This window comes from Prenolepis imparis, unplaced genomic scaffold (assembly GCF_030444845.1).
Source record: "Prenolepis imparis isolate NDT839.2.m4 unplaced genomic scaffold, iyPreImpa1.0 SCAF_3, whole genome shotgun sequence".
NCBI classification, from domain to species: Eukaryota; Metazoa; Arthropoda; class Insecta; order Hymenoptera; family Formicidae; genus Prenolepis; species Prenolepis imparis.
The window spans coordinates 4,523,219-4,543,826 of NW_028141161.1; the positions used below are offsets into that span (position 1 = coordinate 4,523,219).

The following is a 20,608-nucleotide window of genomic DNA, read 5'->3' on the forward strand; positions in this document are numbered from 1 at the left end:
AACATCCAATTATTCCATATTGAACTCATCTAGTGCGGCAGTACTCATCCAATTTTTCCTTCCAGTAATGTGGACCGTATTTTATATTATATAACTATTTCTGTAACCTAACGATTCTCTTGTTGTCCTGTCACAGACTAACAGACAATTCGATCCAGATATCTTTTTTTGGATACTCTTGTACCAAATTGCATATGCATATGTGTCTCCATAATAGACATTGTACTGTTGTGGAAATCCACGTGTTACTAACTGCACTTTGTACCATTCTGATTCACCTAATGTGATCAGTTTTTTTTAAATCCAATTGCATGAGATAGGCTTGGCTGTTTTAGATTGGGCATATCCCGTTAGGACACGTAACGATTGGACTCGTTTGATTGGACACCGCAAATTTTCACATGAATTTGTAATTTTCTGTGCAAAGCGGAGTTTACTATATATCAACCGATGCTTTCAGTTTTGAACGAGATTAATATATTGTACAATTACACATAGGTTTGTAACTTTTTACAAAATGCAAAGTTCACTACACCTCGTCGAAAAACTGTGTTCAATCGAGCCTATGTCCAAACTTGTAACGTCCAATTGTGCAGTATTCAATCATGTGATATCCAATAGTATGTGGCCAATCGAGACGTGTCCAATCGTTATGTGTCCAAATCTGATATCACTCATTGTTATGATTTAGGGCCTGAGCACAAAGGTTGTCGTAGTCATCCGACAGAATCGTAAACGTAAGTCGGAGATGTAAGTCAACGCACAATGATTTACGTAAACGTAGGCCGTATCCATAGCTGTATACGTGGCCTAATGAATGCGGCTTACGTTTACGTAAATCATTGGCCGCGTTTAGCAGAAAAAGCAGCTTTGCAACTGTTGTAAAATTCGTGAATCTGATTGATGTATTCTCTTAGATTCAGCTAAGATGAAGAGAATACACCAATTAGATTCACAAATTTTACAACAGTGGCACAGCTGCTTTTTCTGCTGAACGCAGCCATTGTGTGTTGACTTATATTTCCGATTCTGTCGATTGACTTACGTTTACGATTCTGTCGGACGACTACGACAATCTTTGTGCTCAGGCCCTTATTCGTGCTAAATATGAGAACAAATTATTTCACAGGATTGTACAGGAATGTAGATCATTACCAAAACATTACGAAACGTCACTATTTCCATTGGTCACTTCGTTGAACTTTGATGCACATTTCGCTTTTACCGATGACTTCAACTTTGTTCATCACCCGAAATAATCTTCTTTTCAGATTTCACAAATCAAATTTTCTATTCATCTTTGCTGAATTGCATTTCCGCCATATTAGACATTACAAAGAATAATGCAGCACTATTCTTTTCCGCATTGCTTTCCAATTACTTGATCTTTACTTTGGCTTAATTTTTTCGAGTCTGATTTTTTTATTCTTAGCTATTCAGCGTATATTCACGACAATTTCTGATAATCTACCTCTTACAAAAGAATTTTTCGTTAAACTTTTTTCTCTTTTTAGCACTTTTAGCACCAAGTTCAGAATCTTTCTTTTGTTCTTAAACATTTGCGTTGTACATCTTGGCCTCATGCAGCAAACGCAACAATCTTTTTGTCCTCGATTTTCATGAGCTCCTCCGAGTTCTTTCTCCAGTTTTAGCTTATCCATTCTAGCTTTTATTTATCAAATCTCTTATATTTCTTTAATAACAGATTATCGATGATCATCGTCATCAGAGATCGTCTGTTCGGTCAGCTGACGAGCCAGTCTTTGCTTCAGTAACAGTGACCTTCAGAGCTGAATCTAGCTTCAAATTTAGCAATTTTTTTATGCATCATGGTCTTTGCTGTCAATTTCTTTTCATACAACGCATCTTCTTCTGCAGTTTTACACGTCAATATATTTCATCAGATGATCATTAAGACCTGTTCAAATGTAATAGTTTGCTAAACTTTCTTTCTTACGCTATGCGTCTACGTTTGAATTTTTATTGCCCGATTCAGCTAGCGCTCCGTTCATCACGTACATAATGTTCAACTTTTCGAATAGAATTGTCATCTTAAATTTACACAATACGAAATTGTCTTCCGATGCTGACTGAGCTGACTGAGCTTCGATGAAACAGGTCTCGATCAGCCATCTTAAATTTCGGTTCCGCTTGTTACATCCGCTAAACTTGCTGAAGTTGCTGAAATCTCTTGAACTATACAGATTATATATCTGTCCATTCCGCACTAAAAATCACTTAACTTTGCTGATGACTGTTGGAGAAATTTTCATTTGGACACTACAATTACACACATTGCAATTAGGGATAGTGCAATTGGACATAGTACATTGTACATCGTTCATTTGGACACAATAATTTTGGACACAGTAGCTTTTAGACACAGCATATATATATACAGGGTGTTCAAAAAAGACCGGAACCCCTGAATAACTCAGAATAATCGAATTCTAGGAAGAAAACATCCCAGACAAAAGTTGTAGGATTAAAAAAAGGGACTTGATGGCGATCTTGAACTTGACCTTGAGATCAAGTTTAGAGGTCATTTAAAAGTCAACTCAAATTTTTTAAACGGGAATCCCCATTTTTGACCTCAGATTCGGAAAGAGCGGGAAATTTTACGTTCAGAAAGGTACTTAAGTCATGGGTCAAGATAACCTTTAAGAATCATTTAGGGGTCAAATCGTATAGGACAGAAGAATCTATTAATAACTAACTTTAATCATGTTCTAGGGGGAAAACCCCTAAAACACCCCAGATAAAAGTTGTTGCATTCAAGAAACAGGACTCAGTCGTTACCTTAAACTTGGAGTTGGTGTAAAATGTAAGTTCTCGTGAGTGGCGGAAAGAATAGTCTCTGAGCAAGATTAAGTTCAAATTTCATCTCGAGATACTTCGAATTTGTTACGTAATTGTAATCTAAAAAAATTGAATTTCAAAATAATCTTGTCAATGTAATATTATTTTATTCTCAAGTTAATTGTTTAATTTCAATATCATAAAATCGATATTCTGGGGTGTTTTAGGGGTTTTTCCTCTAGAACATGATTAAAGTTAGTTATTAATAAATTCTTCTGTTCTATACGATTTGACTCCTAAATGATTCCTAAAGGTCACCTTGATCCATGACTTAAGTACCTTTCTGAACGTAAAAATCCCGCTCTTTCCGAATCTTGGGTAAAAAATGGGGATTCCCATTTAAAAAATTCGAGTTGACTTTCAAATAACCTCTAAACTTGATCTCAAGGTCAAGTTCAAGATTACCATCAAGTCCCTTCTTTTTAACCCTACAACTTTTGTCTGGGGTGTTTCCTTCCTAGAATTCGATTATTCTGAGTTATTCAGGGGTTCCGGTCTTTTTTGAACACCCTGTATATATATTTGTCCCCCACTCCCTATATTTCGGATCAAAATTATGAAAAACCGAAATACGTACTTGATCATATCAATGGACTACTCTTTTAAGGGAATTGCGGGAGTTGTCTCCCCAAGAGGATGCTCCAGTATTTCGATATATGATACTAAAGTAGCGCTCCACTTTGCCCGTCTCTATACGCAGACCGATACACGTTCTCTCAGTGAATTCAGTATACTTTGAAATTCAAAAGAATATCAAATATTGAATAAAAGTACTAAGATATGCTAAAAGTCAATAATAACTAAATTGTCATAAGTGATGACTGATTGTGAGTGAGTGGTTAAATAGAAGTGAGTGCGTGCAGAAAATGATGTTTTTTAAATATAACTTATTCTTAATCAATAATATAAAAATATGCTTTCCAAAAATCCAACGAGATTTTAAAGTTTGATTATTTTTTCAAATGTTCAAACTATTCATCTGTTGATATTTATGAATTGTAAGTCGTGCATAATCATATATTCAGTTTTTTCGTTATCAACATTGATATTCTATTTATGATGTCAAAATACAAACCTGGACAAGGCTCAGTACGTTTGATAAGAATAGACACGCCTTGACATTGCTTAGAAATAATCTGACACTGATTGGAATATGTGATTCCGTCACTTCCGCACACAGGTGTGCTTCCACCACCGTTCATTGTGCATTCAGCTATCCTTTTCCTACACTCTTCCTATAATAAAAAAGAATTCAATTGTATTAACTGATACTTGCTGATAAATTCTTATATATTTGTGACAAATTAAATACATACAGAAAACTGATCGATAACATATAAATAGACATATAAAAGATATATTTTTTCGCTTCACATATAGTTATCTAAAAAAAATGAACTATTTACAATTAGGAAAACACATGCGCACTTGTTATTGCATAAATATCTAAAAAAAATTAAGAATCATGGTCACATATTTCCTGTCAAGTCATGCACAGCAAACAGCGATCAATCTAATTTTGTTTGCTGATGATGATCTAAAATAGAGACCAAAACGTACACAATAAATAATATTTGACAAAAAAGAATAATATTTGCACCGTTTACCATGCTTGGCTTTTTATTAGGTCGTATCTTCTCACTTGTGGATAAAGATAAAATACAATTAAGCAAAATGTGATCAAGCACAGTCAAGTTTTCAGAAGCTCAGTAAGCAGCGAAAGAAAAAGCTATAAAATAAAACGATAAGGGACTGCGCACAATAAAATGAATAAAGAAGGGAATAGAGAACAGAAAACAGGAACAAAGAATAGGGAACAGTACAATATAAAATATATGAAATGTAATTTAGTAATGCAGAATAGAGAAATTTCATCATTGTTCTTTAGCACTATTCCTCTGTTTCTCTATTTTGCGTTACTAAATTACATTTTATATGTTTTATAGAAGCTGCGCACAATAAAAGGAATAAGGAACAGGAAATAGAGAACAGAAAACAGAAACAGAGAATAAGGAACAGTATAATATAAAGCAGCTCCTAATATGAACAAAGGAACTAGAAACGAAATACAATATATGATTCCAGTCAGAATTATCATTACACTCCTTTCTCTCTAAATATGTCTTGTATAAGTTGATAATGAGAATATCGGGCGATCGCTTTCAAAAGTCAATGCGTATAACGCATCTACATGGTTTGTCAGAAAAGTAATGAGATATAAATATGGTAACAGTGAAAAATCATATTCACACGGAATGTAAAGTATAATCCTTTTAAAATCGAAACTTAAACTGCTTTTAAAGGAAGGATTATACTTTACATTCCGCGTGATTACGATTTTTCAGCCACATTGTGCGATACATATTTAATCTCATTGTTTTTCTGATGTATATCGTATCCAAATATTATAATCGCGAAAACTCATGTAAAGTCACATTATGTGATTAATTGATAACAAATATATTTACTAAGTACAGAGTGTTTATTCAATGCGTAGCGTAGGTTCTAACGTTATGGGCATACGAATCTCAAAAAATTCCTTCCTAATCGTCTACGGGCATAACAATTGCTTGTGACAAATTACTCGACAATATAAATTAGAAATATAAATAAATTTACTAATTTCTACATGGATTTACGAAAAAAAAAACTTAAAGTTGCAAAACAATTATTTACTAATTGTAAGATATGTTGTGTATACACATACACTTATACACATATAACATACACATAAGAGTGTAAAATCGTACCTAATCGTACAGTTTCCATATGATACAACCTCGATTAATGTTAATGCCGGCGGCACATTAGGAAAAATTCTACTGAAAAAAAGCCGAAAATGCATTAATTATTTAAACTAACGATAACTTAAAGAAAAAAAATCACAACTTAATTTGTAAAACAAATATTTTAGAAAGAAAATTTCAAGTTTTCAAAATATTTAAAGCAAATTTATAAAAAAATTTCTTATTCGGCGTACATGATTTCAAACTTAGTTTTTCACAGTTGACTTAGAAGTTGTGCCATCTACGTAAGAATCATCGTCGAGAAAAAAGAATAGCATTTAAAAGTTGAGACTTTATCTACAAACATCATTCTATGATCATTTGTTGCAAAGTTACATAGGAGAAAAGGGAGTAAGAATTGGTTTAGCGTTATTGCCAGAAGACAAAATTGAAATGGCTTTTGAGAAAATTAAAGCGGATATTTTTGAACCGATGAAACGTCGTTTAAAATATTATTAAAAATATGAACGTTTTTGGATAAACCGAGTAAAGCCAATCCGATTTTCAGTATATCGAAAGCTTAAACTCACAAATAATTTAATACCATTGTACATTAAATCATAAATTTGGAAATAATCACGATCCCTGGTCGTTTTTGTATATAAAAAATACCAGAATTTAAGAAAATGAAAAACAAATGTGACCTTTCAAAAGTAGAGATTTCAAGCTTTGAAACCCTTTTTTTAGAATTTAAATTCTCATTTTTTGAAACAAAGTTACAGCTATTTAAAATTTGCCTACTTTTTAAACAATTTTTTTTGATCCCTTAATTATTTTGCGGAGTGTATATAAAAATATAATTAAAAATCTAAAATATCTATTATATCAAGATAAAAGTATTTTCTTCATATTTTATTATAAATAAAAATTAACTTTGTGTTATTATATTTAAATTAAAATTATCTTTTTAAAGTACATACTGGTATGTCAACAGCTTGTTGTCTCTAAATAAAAAATTCGGCATTTTGTCTCACTTCTTAAATTTTGGTATTACGACTTTTTGTGACAATATTTCATGTGTTAAATTTCAGTATTATGACTTTTCGGGACAATGTTTCATGTCTTAAATTTCGGTATTATGACTTTTTGGGACACTGTCTCATGCCTTAAATTTCGGAATTTTGACTTTTCGGGACAATATGTTTCATATCTTAAATTTCGGGATTATAATTTTTCGGGACTTTGCATGTTCTCCAAATTTCATCCTACAAAATAGGTAAAAATAACGAATTGCTAATTTTTCTAACATTCCAATGAGAAATGATTGGTCGATTCGACCTCTATTGGCAAATTTATATATATAATAATTGTCGAATTCTTAAGTGTCTGGAATAAATAAATTAATTAAATATAAATAAAGTTAATTAAAAGTCACTAGAATAAATTATAAAATACACTTTAAAATCTGACATGTGAACTGTATATGCATTAGTAAATTTATGTATGTAATAAATAAAATTATTTTTATTGATATCCATTTAGAGCCTTTAACATGCACTACGTTTATGTAATGTTGTGTAATGCCCATTAATTATATTTTCATCATAATAAAAAATTACACTCACAACTTTATACGTATTTGTTTCATTCTAATGCACATATCAAGACAGTCATTTTTATTATTATCTTCGATATCTTCTTCAAAATTCGATATTTTTTTAAATTAATTCTTTGAAATTATCCATACCCTGCTAAATATCAGCTATTCTTTTGTGAGACTGAAGAGCTTTCAATTTTAATTGTATTAAACAAAATGCTTTTGCATAACTATCATCGTTTTCAAGATATTGAATTCAGGGATCCGGACCGAAACTAAATTAGGGTTCGGTTTCGGTTATGGTTTAATAAAATATTGAATAACTGTTCCGGTTCCAGTTTCGGTTTTTTGATAAATAAAAAAACCGAAACCGTTTAAATTATGATTTTTTCGGTTACGGTTCCGGTTTTTTAAAATTTTTACTTTTTGTTTTTCTAATTAAATTAATTTCTAAATTATATTACTTTAAAAAATTATTATTAATTTTTATGACATAAATAAACAACACTTCATATTATACATAAAAATATATTATTTAGATATAGGTATATATAATATAGATACATATATAAATATATTTTCATATGTCATAAAAATTAATAATAATTTTTTAAAGTAATATAATTTATATATACTTTATATATATATATATATATAAAACAGAAAATATAATACCTTCACAGCTATCATTATTGCGATAATACATACACGTTTCAGAACATTTAAAAAATAATTATAATTAAGCAATTATTGTAAACGACCCAACTGGCTTAATTGATCTTTATTAATTCGATATCATATATAAATATACAGACTACGTTTCGACCTTTGGTTCAGGTCCTTATCAAGTCTAAAATTAAAGGATAATACTATATAGAAGGAATCATTTTATAAAAGCATAGCGCAAACCAAGTTGAAAACAACAATTATTATAAAGTAAATAATGATTAAAACATACCTTACTTAAAACTTTTTTCTTTTTTCAACATGTTACAATTCTCTCTGTACTAAACGTTTCGTATAGATGGTAAAAAACGAACTAAGTTAGACATCCTTTATTATTCTATCATAAATAAGGTTTAAATTCTCTGTGTCTTTATGTAGGTTAATCGTGTTGTTAAATTTTTTTATATAAAACATTTCAGCTATCTCTCTTTTCCTAGTATGTGTTTCACGATGTAAAATATTAAAGGTTGTCCATTTAAAGTCATGTAAATATTCATTTCAATGTTTGCTTTAGCAATTATTAGACAAGATTCCCTTAACAATATGTAAGTTCTTATTATGGAAATGTTCATCAGATAACAAAATAGCGTGATCGACTAAGTTGTTAATGGTGTAACCAAAAAGCGTTATAAGCAAACATAGAAATGAATATTTACATGACTTTAAATGGACAACCTTTAATATTTTACATCGTGAAACACATACTAGGAAAAGAGAGATAGCTGAAATGTTTTATATAAAAAAATTTAACAACACGATTAACCTACATAAAGACACAGAGAATTTAAACCTTATTTATGATAGAATAATAAAGGATGTCTAACTTAGTTCGTTTTTTACCATCTATACGAAACGTTTAGTACAGAGAGAATTGTAACATGTTGAAAAAAGAAAAAAATTTTAAGTAAGGTATGTTTTAATCATTTACTTTATAATAATTGTTGTTTTCAACTTGGTTTGCGCTATGCTTTTATAAAATGATTCCTTCTATATAGTATTATCCTTTAATTTTAGACTTGATAAGGACCTGAACCAAAGGTCGAAACGTAGTCTGTATATTTATATATGATATTGAATTAATAAAGATCAATTAAGCCAGTTGGGTCGTTTACAATAATTGCTTAATTTTATTCTTCACTGGCGACACAAAAATATACTCTTATAATTATAATTGTATAATATTGCACTTCGAGAAGACAGTTATCATGACACTTCCGTCATTTGCGCAAAAACAGAAAAAAATACCGAAAAGAACCGTAAACCGAAAATAATTTAACGGTTCGGTTATGGTTCCGGTGTTATAAATTTATCAGAATTTCAATGCGGTTTACGGTTTCTGTTCTACTAAAAAAACGGTTATGGAACGGTTACGCTGGGTCCACAATAGGTGATTTAAGCCCTAAGCCTTAAGAAATTGACCAATCACAGTCGAGTTTTCTCCTCATACTTGACTGCGATTGATCAATTTCTTAAGGCTTAGGGCTTAAATCACCTATTGTGGACCCAGCGTTATCGGTTTTGGTTCCGGTTCGGTCCGGGTCCCTGATTGAATTACATCTCCAGAGGGTGGTTTATGAAAATTTTTATTATATGTTAAATTAGTAACCGCATCAGGAGCCTCAATTAACGACATAGGTCTCGTATTTTTGTGGCGCACTATTTTCAAGAAATTAGATTTCATCTTTAGGAAGGTGGTTTTTGAAAAATTTTACTTAATTAGTCATGTCAGAAGCCTCATCTAACGATGACGCAGATCCTATATTTTTGCGATGTACCGTTTACGAAATATTTCATTTTAACGTAAAGGGATGGTTTTTGAAAATTTTACACAATTACCCATACATACTCCACACACTCACACATATATACATATTTACACATTTATTTACACATCTGCACATACGAAAAATGTAATTTTATTTCTCATTAAGGTGTATTTACAATAATCATCAATTCGTACATGCACGCTATGAGTGCACTTTAAGGGATAAAATTTGAGTGTGTGTGTGGGTGTGTGAATATGTACGTGAGAATCTGAAAGTCTTATAAAACATGAAAAATTTTACTTTTTTGGGTACAAATTTTTGAGTTCTCAGGATTGACTGCACCAATCATATTCAAACTGGTTTATAATCGAAAGCTTATAATTCACATTACATAAGCAAAGTGCCGTTAGATTTTTAATTATGCAATGGCTTTAGTTTTGGAAACATCTTGACAGGAAGATTATATCGGGTGTTAAAAATGTGGCGGATACGCTGTATAGGGGTGAATTCCTGAGGTTATTTGGAGACGATTTTTCCTCAACGAAAATGTCGAGAGAAGTCATCATTTTTTGCAAGCTCCCAATTTTTGCCATCATATATCTTGGTAACTAAGCCTTAAATTAAAATTCTATTAAATTAAAGTCGACTTGAAATTAATTGAAGAATGTAGTTTTGTTAATATTTTAATTCCACAATACTTAGTTTACGAAAAGCCCTTTATTTTCAATTACTTATAACTCGAAAATTATTGGTGCCTCGACATTTTCACTGAGGAAAAATCGTCTCCAAATAACCTCAGGAATTCACCCCTATACAGCGTATCCGCCACTTTTTTAACACCCTGTATATGTATATACATATATATATATATATATGTATATACACTGTCAAAAAAATTATCGCAACACGTATTTAATATCAAAATTTAGCATAAATTCAAATAAATGTATCTCCGCAAAAAATTGTCGTATTTCAAAAAAAATTTTTTTTTGTTTTAAAAGATAAAGTCTCTACTTTAAGGAACTTTCGTTCGATTTTGATTTTATCCTTTCCCCCTCTCTCTATCCCTTTAAAAGTAAGGACGTGTTTTTTTTTCAAAAAATTGCATAGTTTGACGAACTCTACGGGATGTAATAAATTTTTTTCGCAAATATCATTATAACTATCGTAAAATATGGACTTTTCTCTACAAATTTAAAAAAAAATTGAATACGTACGATTTTTTTTGGCGAAGTTACGGCGTATCAAAGTTACCTATGCATATTTGCCTATGTATTCAATTACCGCCAACATTAGCATTATCCAATGGGCACTACGGGGAGGTTGCTGGTCGGATTTTGTCCATCGTGTGTGTATGTGTGTGTATTAAAAACTTTTTTTCAAAAAATTGCATAGTTTGACGAACTCTACGGGATGTAATAAATTTTTTTCGCAAATATCATTATAACTATCGTAAAATATGGACTTTTCTCTACAAATTTAAAAAAAAATTGAATACCGTACGATTTTTTTTGGCGAAGTTACGGCGTATCAAAGTTACCTATGCATATTTGCCTATGTATTCAATTACCGCCAACATTAGCATTATCCAATGGGCACTACGGGGAGGTTGCTGGTCGGATTTTGCCCATCGTGTGTGTATGTGTGTGTATTAAAAACTGTGAAGGCATAAAAATAAAATACAAACAATTTCAATAAATACATGTTTAATTGATATCACAGTTCGTGTACAAAACAAAAAAAAATATTTTTTAATTAAAAAATAAACATTAAAATTACAATAATGAAACATTTTCGTTTTTAAAAACTTAACTCAAAAATCAATTAAGATCACAGTTTGTACCTACACAAAACTAAAAAAGAAATATTTTTTAATTAAAAATAAACATTAAAATTACAAAAATGAAACATTTTCGTTTTTAAAAACTTAACTTAAAAATCAATTGAGATCACAGTTTGTACCTATACAAAACTAAAAAAAAAAAATATTTTTTAATTAAAAATAAACATTAAAATTACAAAAATAAAACATTTTCATTTTTAAAAATTTAATTAAGAAATAAACAACCATTAAACAAAAATCTGTTTTTCAATTAAAACAAAAAATTAATATAGGTAACACAAAAGAAATCAAATGAACTGCTTTCTATAGAGAACAAAAGTCACAGATGTAGTCTTTTCCAGGAATAATGTTAGCATAAGAAAAAGAAGAGAAATTGTATCCTACAATTCCTAAATTGTACCGGTACAATATAGACAACTAATAGGTGGTACGATTTAAGAGACTAGTCGTGTTTTTCAAATTATGGTAGCAAAATATACACAGAGTGAGGCTATGTCTAAACTATGCTATGCCTTATGTAAAAGTGGGTAAAACTTATTTCTAAAACTAAAACAACTTTTATTTGATCTTTTTAAACAAATGCTTTCGTGGACAAACATTCGCTGCCGTGTACTAACCTTATGGTGTTAGGTGAACCTCGCATAATACACAAATGGCGCTAGGCCTTCGGATTCTATGAAATATAGAAATGGTACAATTTAGGAGCCGGTACAATATCGGCGACTTTCTCCTATTCGCGAAAAAAAATCGTACGGTATTCAATTTTTTTTAAATTTGTAGAGAAAAGTCCATATTTTACGATAGTTATAATGATATTTGCGAAAAAAATGTATTACACCTCGTAGAGTTCGTCAAACTATGCAATTTTTTGAAAAAAAAAAAAAAAAACACGTCCTTACTTTTAAAGGGATAGAGAGAGGGGGAAAGGATAAAATCAAAATCGAATGAAAGTTCCTTAAAGTAGAGACTTTACCTTTTCAAAAAAAAAAAAAAATTTTTTGAAATACGACTATTTTTCGCGGAGATACGCTTATTTGAATTTATGCTAAATTTTGATATTAATTACGTGTTGCGATAATTTTTTTGACCAGTGTATATATATATATATATATATATATATATGTATATTTGACAGGAAAATTCCGGATAAGCTACTTAATAGTGACACGCTACTAACCTAATCTAACCTTCTCTGACGTATAGTCTCATTTTTTATATACTTGGCGACGCGCCGCTACCGCGTCGACCGCATCGCTTATTGATGAGAATAAATAAATATGGTTGACAAATAAATATGACTTTATAATAAGATGATAAATGTCATGTGTGGGCAAAATGCATTTGTACATACAGATTATAGTTTATATTCGTTAATCTACATTGGTTATATTCGTTAATCTACATAAATTATATTCATTAATCTATCATTGGATTGTTCATGATTAATGCGTATATAGTATTGATCATTTATGTAAGTAAATCTTACCATATGCAAGTTATTGTCTTTTTTAAATAAAAAAGTTAGATTATGTTGTCAAATGTGTAAAAAAATATCTTTATGTTTTACAATTAGATCTTATAGATATATCTCTTACAATTAGAAATATTAAATATGTAATATAATGTATAATCGTTAGGCTCGTATCATATAAATAGAGCTAACAATCTTTTAATGTAATATTTGGTTCCAATTTTTGAGTGACATTTAATATTATTTAATTTGGTTTTAAACGTTCCTTATGTCCCTAAAGAATTAAAAATAATTTTTGTTTAACTTTCAATTTTATTTTATTATAGATTATATACTTATTTATAAATAATTGTTTTTATTTTAAGATTTTAATAATTTTTATTTTTTCAAGTCATATAAATAATATTTTTTGTTTTCTTTTTATTTGTGTATTCAAATATCATGATATATTATAATGATTATTTATATAATATAATATCAAAAATTATAATCAAAATAATATGAAATATATAGTACAGTAAATTTTTTTAATTATATAAAAGCAATCTATTTTTAACTAACTTGCTTTTCATCACCTTATCCACTATTAAGAGTCATCTTATCCGCATATTGGGGGATTAGATTATAAAATTGATATGTCTAAAGAATCTAAATTTTATAAAATTCTCTCTATAATTTATATTTATTAATTTTTCAATATATTTGGATGATAAGCAAGGCGTTAGTGAATCTGAAAAAATATCATTACTTTTACGTCATTGTACAAATTAGAATTTATTTTTTATCATAAACAACTGTGAAACTGCTTATTATATATATATATATATAAATTTATGATTTATCTTCAGAATTAACTGATTTATCTTTATAGAATTAATAATCATCATGTATGAATATCTTTGTATTTAATTCGAAAATGTCTAAACACGATATGAAACGATATTTCTGATGCTTTTTTATATTATGATAAATACTTTATAATGCATTACGATAAATCATCTAAACTAGTTATGACATTTAAATTCTGTTATAAGATGCTTATCTCTAAATGCTATTTTTATTTACTCAGATCTTACTGATTTTACATAAGAAATATTTTCTGTTGACTATGAACATTCTTGGTCATTCTTTGTCTCAATTCTCTGCTTCAAAAGCAGAATGGCGAATTTTTTCGATCTTTTTTTTAATGCTGCTGAATCTACAACGATGAGAATTAGTTACAACTTTTGGCCTAATTTTCGTGATGATACTCATTGTCTTTATCCCCCGCCCTTTTCTTCTCCCTCCCTTTGCCGCTTGAATATATAGCAACGAGTCGCCGGATGTGCGTAACTAAGACGCGCGCCTTATTCAGCCTCAGGAGCTCCTGTATCACAAATGCAATAAGATCATCTTCCTCTAGGTACTACAAGTGCAATAGGATAATATTCCCTTAGAAATCTCTTTCTTTTTCATTAAAATTAAAAAAAATATTTTATATGGTATATTAATAATTAAAATCGTTTTCCATATTATATATACTGTATCAATCGACTGTATTACTTTAATAGGCATTGCGAAAGTAAATCACATATAAATTAATACAATTTGATATAATTATACAATGAGAAGATCAAAAGCTTTAAAATAAAGTGTTACAAGAATCTTTTAATTGTTAGAATATATACATTAATTAATCAATAATAATTAATCTAGGAGAATATGATGCCATAGCATTTGTGATACGGACGCTCTTGAGGCTATAAGAGTAGTACCCAGACAGCATAATGATGTTTTAAAAATATACATATTGAACATTTTGTATGTATTTAAAACGTGTATTTTAATCTTTAGGATATTTTAAAGATGTTCAGTGTTACTTTTCTGGACAATCAAAAAATGTCCTTTTTAAGGTCTAAACAGACTAAAATTGGAGCTGTTTCGAAAATTGAACGTATTTTTTAAAGCAAGTAGGTTGATATATATGTTGATATATAAGAGTATTGTATATATCTATAGTATCTCATATAGCATCAAAAAATTGCAAAAATATTGCAGCATCTAAAAGAGATTTAAAAAATTCGTTGGAACTATAAGTTCATTCTGTTTACATCCGTAATACTCAGATATCCGGCTACTAATCTTAATAGTCGTTTTTTGCAAGTTTTATAATTCTCATACAAATTTTAAATACGAGATAGATAGCGCATCGCGCGTCGCATAACGGTAAATAAATGAATTAATGATTACTGAATACTGTTTTTTATAATATTTTTTAAATGTTGCTGTAACATTTCTCATAAAATATTACAGTTTCATGTTCTTATAATGTCTCTCCAATATTATGTTGCAACTTGTAAGATTATAACATTGCTGCAATGTAATTAAAATGTTCTGTGCTGTATGGGTACGTAAAATGAACAATTTTAAAACGTCTAAATATAAATGTACTTAAATATATAAATATAAATGTACTTTGAATGTCCAATAATAGATATTCTCAAAACGTTTATATTATATCCATGGACTAAATAAAAACCAAAACTGGACGTCCATTGGACATTCTGTGCTGTCTGGATGAGACCTTAGTTACGCGCGTCCGGCTACTTACTTGTTGCTAACACACAAACGGTAGTTAGGGGTAGTGGGCGTCAATCACAAAAATTGGGCCGAAAGTTGCAATTAATTCCCAACTCTAATGTAAATAATATAAATAGAATAAAATATGTAGAGATATATATGATCCATGACATTGTTGCATCTTATTGTTAATTTTAGGCTAAATTTATGTTTTATTTTAATTTTTAGATCATTTTATATAACTTAAAATAACGAGAAATTTTCCTTCGTGTATATCGTAAAATATGCTTTATAAATTAAAAATTCTTACTTAACATCGATTTATAAACTACCTATAGTACACAATCGATCACTTCGCTAAATGGATTAATATATTTATATTATATTTTTAAATATAATTATTGATATATAATTTTTTTATATAGTGGATCTAGCGTGGAAATGCTACTTATTAGCAGCTGCAAGTTTTGTTGATAATCCTATATCATTTTGATGATAATTTTTTCTATAATTTTTTTAATTAATTGCAAATTACATTAGGCAATAGACAATTGTTTATATTGTCAATTATAATCGAGATTTAAACATAAGTGAGCAATTTGCGACTGTCGATTATAGATGTGATTATATCGTAAACAGTGAATAATTATTTATTTTTTGAACTTTTATTTGCTACGTACAACTTTATTCTAAAAATTGAAACTACGTTTCAACTTTTTTTATATATAAATATAAATTTTTTTTGAAATATTTTGAAATTTTTGACATCTCATATTTCGAAATCTTAGGACTGAGTTTATCAATTTTATTCGAACTAATCACAATCGAAAAATCGCTTATTATATATCGACAAAAGTAATATTAGCCTTTTCTGAAATATATCAATCTAAAGTATGACTGGTAGAAAAATTTTGGATCAAGAAAAGTGATAGCGCTCGACGATAAACAATGACAAAATTAGTTATACAATCAATTTATCTATTGCTTTTATGTATTTGACACTTGCGACATTATCATGTCTTTTCGTAAATTCTATAATACGCATATAATTTAGTTTAGATCAATAAGTTCTTACACTATTTTTATATCTTTGAAAAAAATGTTAAGTTGTTAATAATTTATTTATTGAGCATAAAACATAAGTTTTTTTCTTCATAAAAATCAATCAATATTATTAGAAGATCATTATATTTATTAGATTTACTTGTTATTTTTGTTAAATTTTGGATGTGATCTTTATATTAATACATTAGAGTCTTCTCTCCATCATAATTTAATTAATATTTTATATAAATATATTTACATATACACACAGACACACACACATTTATATTTATATTTATATTTATATTCATATTCATATTTGTATTTCTATTTATAATTATATTTACACATATTTACGAATTACACAATTACTTTTATTTACAAATTTGGAAATTCAGAAACGTTTACAAATTACAAATTATATTTATATATATATATATATTTATATTTATATTTACACATATTTACGAATTCAGAAACGTTTACGAATTACAAATTTTTGACAGTTAAAGTCTACAAAAAATTCAATTTTAAGAGAATAAAAGAAGAGATATGTATATGTATATTAAAAAAAAATTTTTTATAAGTAATTTCTATATTTATGCAATGCAAACATATATAACCAGAGCAATTATATTCAAAATTATAAACATATTTTTATTTTATTTATAATTTTTTTACATGTTCAAGTAATTTAATATTGAATATAATTGTTTTTATTATATGTTTATTTTAAATATAATAAATATGTGTATGATCATTATTATCATTTAAAGCAAATCATCTAACCAAATTCTAAGTTTTTTCTTTTATATTTTGCCAGCACAAAAATTTTCTGTTTATACATATATGTTATAATATATTAATTTTATATAATATATTTTATTATTCTTTTATTATAGTATATTAATTTTGTATACTTTCTATGTTATATTTTATGTTTCAAATACTCAATTAAAAGTTATAGAAAAAAATTATTTTTTGTGAATTGTTTAATTCATAACAATTCAATTATTATGATTTGCTTGCACATTATGTAATTGATGTAACATTACCATATGCATATTGGCAATAAAATGTCAATAATATTGTTAATGTCAGTATATATATATGTATACAAAATATACATACATATACATATAATATAAATAATTTTTAGTATTTGTATTAATTAATATACATTATTTTACATACATACATTTTATTACAGATATTGTATTCTTATTGATCTAAACAAAAAAAAAATTTTTTTAAATTTTTTTATGCTTACATTTTTACTTTTTACAAGGATTATTCAAAAAATATATGAATTACCAACACTACTCACTAAATATTGGATGATTGCAAAAGTTCGTGCCCGATTTGCATAGATGGTGGTAACTTCAAATCGGGCACGAACTTTTGCAATCATCCAATATAATAAAAATTAGCAAACCAGCATCACTTACATTTTTCCAACACTATGTTTGTAACAGAATGTGTGTCTTATATATTTGTTGTGTTATCAATAATCATTTTAAGTGTCAGTTAAGTGCTGTATACAATGATGGTCAAAATTAATGTTTCTCACCGGACAAAGTCACCAGACAAAGAAACATTGAGATTATGAGCTAATTCCTGGAAAGATATCCACCCATATTCTTTTAAATATTTCTCTGCTTTTATGTTGTGCGCGTTATTGACTGATATGCTTAAGTATTCTTTTCTTGAGTTGTTACTTATCTACATAATTCTTTCCTTGAAATGCTTCCATAATTTAAAAATAGCTGCTAAGCCTAAAAAACTTGTTTCATCGGCTTTGTGTGTGTGAATTAAAATAAATATTCGAATTTAAGTAAATAAAATTTTTAATCATTTTTCTCTCTTGACAATTTTTTTAATACAAAATTTTATCGCAATTATTTTTCTGACAACTTGAAAAACATCTTCAATCCGTTATTTTATGTATCAATTTACGTAATTTTTTTTTCCTTTAGTTTTAATAATTAAAATATTTAAATATTTACAATGTTAAAAAAATTCGATTTATAAGAATATAACTTTACAACTCAATTAGCATATTGTTTTAAAGATATAAATATTTTCTCAGTTCTTTTATCAACAATATTTTCATCGGAAATGCAAGGATATATATATATATATATATATATATATATATATATATATAATATCTCTGGTAATTTAGAAGTCTAAATATAAAAAATACTCCACAGTTTAAAGAACAAAAATGCAAGTGTTTCAAGATCAAATAATTAAAATGCAAATGTATCTACGTATCTAAAAATATTTTAAATAATAATCTAAAAATAAATATCCAAAAATCTATTAGTTTACGAATATAAAAATTACAATTCGAGAAATTTGAAAATAAAAATATTCAAAAATCTAAAAATCCAGAACGTTAAAAAAATATAAAACTAAAATGTTTTTTTGTAAAAGCTATTACTCAAAAATGTTAATATTTGTTTGAAATTTAAATAATTCTAAAAACAATATATTAAAAATACATAATTATATTAAATAATTAAATTGTTCACAATTCAAAAACTAATAATTTTATTATAGATTTCTTAATATACAAAATTCTTTAAGAATGTAGTAATATAACTAAAAAGATGTATATAGATTAATCAAACATTTTTTGATTTTATTATAATTACTACACTTTATAAAATTGAAGAAAGAAAAGAGAAAGAGAAATAAGAATCGAAAATTTCAATTCAAGATTATAACAATTCAAAAATTATAAAATTCTAAACAGTATTATTGTATAAGTAAAAAACTACAAAGTTTTAAGTTATTACTTAAAATTTTAATATTTGTTGGAAATTTAAATAATTCTATAAACAATATATTAAAAATAAATAATTGTATAATTAAATTATTAAATTATTTACAATTCAAAAACTAGTAATTTTATTATAGATTTTTTAAAATAAAATTCTTTAAGAATATGTAGTAATAACTAAATTATATAGATTATTTAAACACTTTTTTATTTTATTATAATTATTATACTATATAAAATCGAAAGAAGAAAAGAGAAAGAGTAGTAATTCGACAGATTAAACAAATTAGAGATGCAATATTCAAACGTATATCGATCTAGCCTGACAATTAAAATGCATGTTTAATATTAAATATAATCAACTGTAAACTGGATTTGTTACTATAAAAAGTTTGCAATACCTTGCATTACATAAAAGAAACATAAAAATCTCATGTTTATATAAAAGATATAAAAGACAAAGTCGAACTCTCAACTTATAAATAAACAAATAAAATATTTTAAATACCTTAGCTGATGTCACGGTGTTAGTTGCATGAAGATCAACGATGAGTAACAAGAATATAGCGACGCGTATCGTCGGTAACGTCATGTTCCCCGGAATCTTTTCAATACGTTTTTAGAGAACAATCGAAGATCAAAGGTACTTGTCTGTGAAAAACACGCCCATACACGACACTATTCACACATGCACTCACTACATTCCTGCCTTCTTAACACATGTTCCCTGTTTATATATGACTTCTGTATTCGAACGGTGTATATACTGAAACTTCACAGTTAAGCCCAATTAATTCTAACTAATAATCTTCCTCACGAGTTCTCCGGATAATCACTGACTGACTGAAAGGTTAGACGGCCGAGAGAAGGATCCTTTTAAGAGACAGCACCAAGCGTTCCGAGTGACCAACCGTAACGAGTGCCGCGGAGCAACTGGCACTTGCCACTTGCTTCAGGCCTCTGGAGCACCCGCCTGATATTTATGGTATTCCGACATTTCGCTACTATGTTTTTCTTCTACAGAAATGCACTTCATTCCTATCAAGAGTAGAAATCCCATGATATTTCTTAAGTTATTCAAAATATAGAGTTTTTTTTATAATATATCAATTTTATGTATTATATATTTTATATATATATACGTTTTTTTACTTACAATAATAGTTTAAAATTTTATAATTCTTGAATTATTATAATTTTGAATTGAAATTTTCGATCCTTATTTCTCT

The 20,608-nt window shown here is 27.9% G+C and overlaps 1 protein-coding gene across 3 annotated transcripts in view; it reads right to left on the minus strand.

Annotated features, from left to right (window-relative positions):
- Positions 1 to 20,296, minus strand: part of Magu (SPARC related modular calcium binding-like protein magu) — a 64,258-nt gene extending 43,962 nt beyond the window's left edge. For 2 of the 3 annotated variants that reach the window (XM_083033037.1, XM_083033036.1), the window contains exons 1-2: positions 19,888 to 20,296; positions 3,935 to 4,094 (exon numbers count right to left, since the gene is read on the minus strand). In XM_083033037.1, the coding sequence (XP_082889163.1) occupies positions 3,935 to 4,094; positions 19,888 to 19,971 (244 nt within the window). In that variant the 5' untranslated portion in view covers positions 19,972 to 20,296. Of the gene's footprint in view, positions 1 to 3,934; positions 4,095 to 5,609; positions 5,679 to 19,887 lie in introns of all 3 variants that reach the window. The other variant, XM_083033038.1, reaches the window with a different exon arrangement.
- Between the last annotated feature and the right edge of the window lie 312 nt (positions 20,297 to 20,608).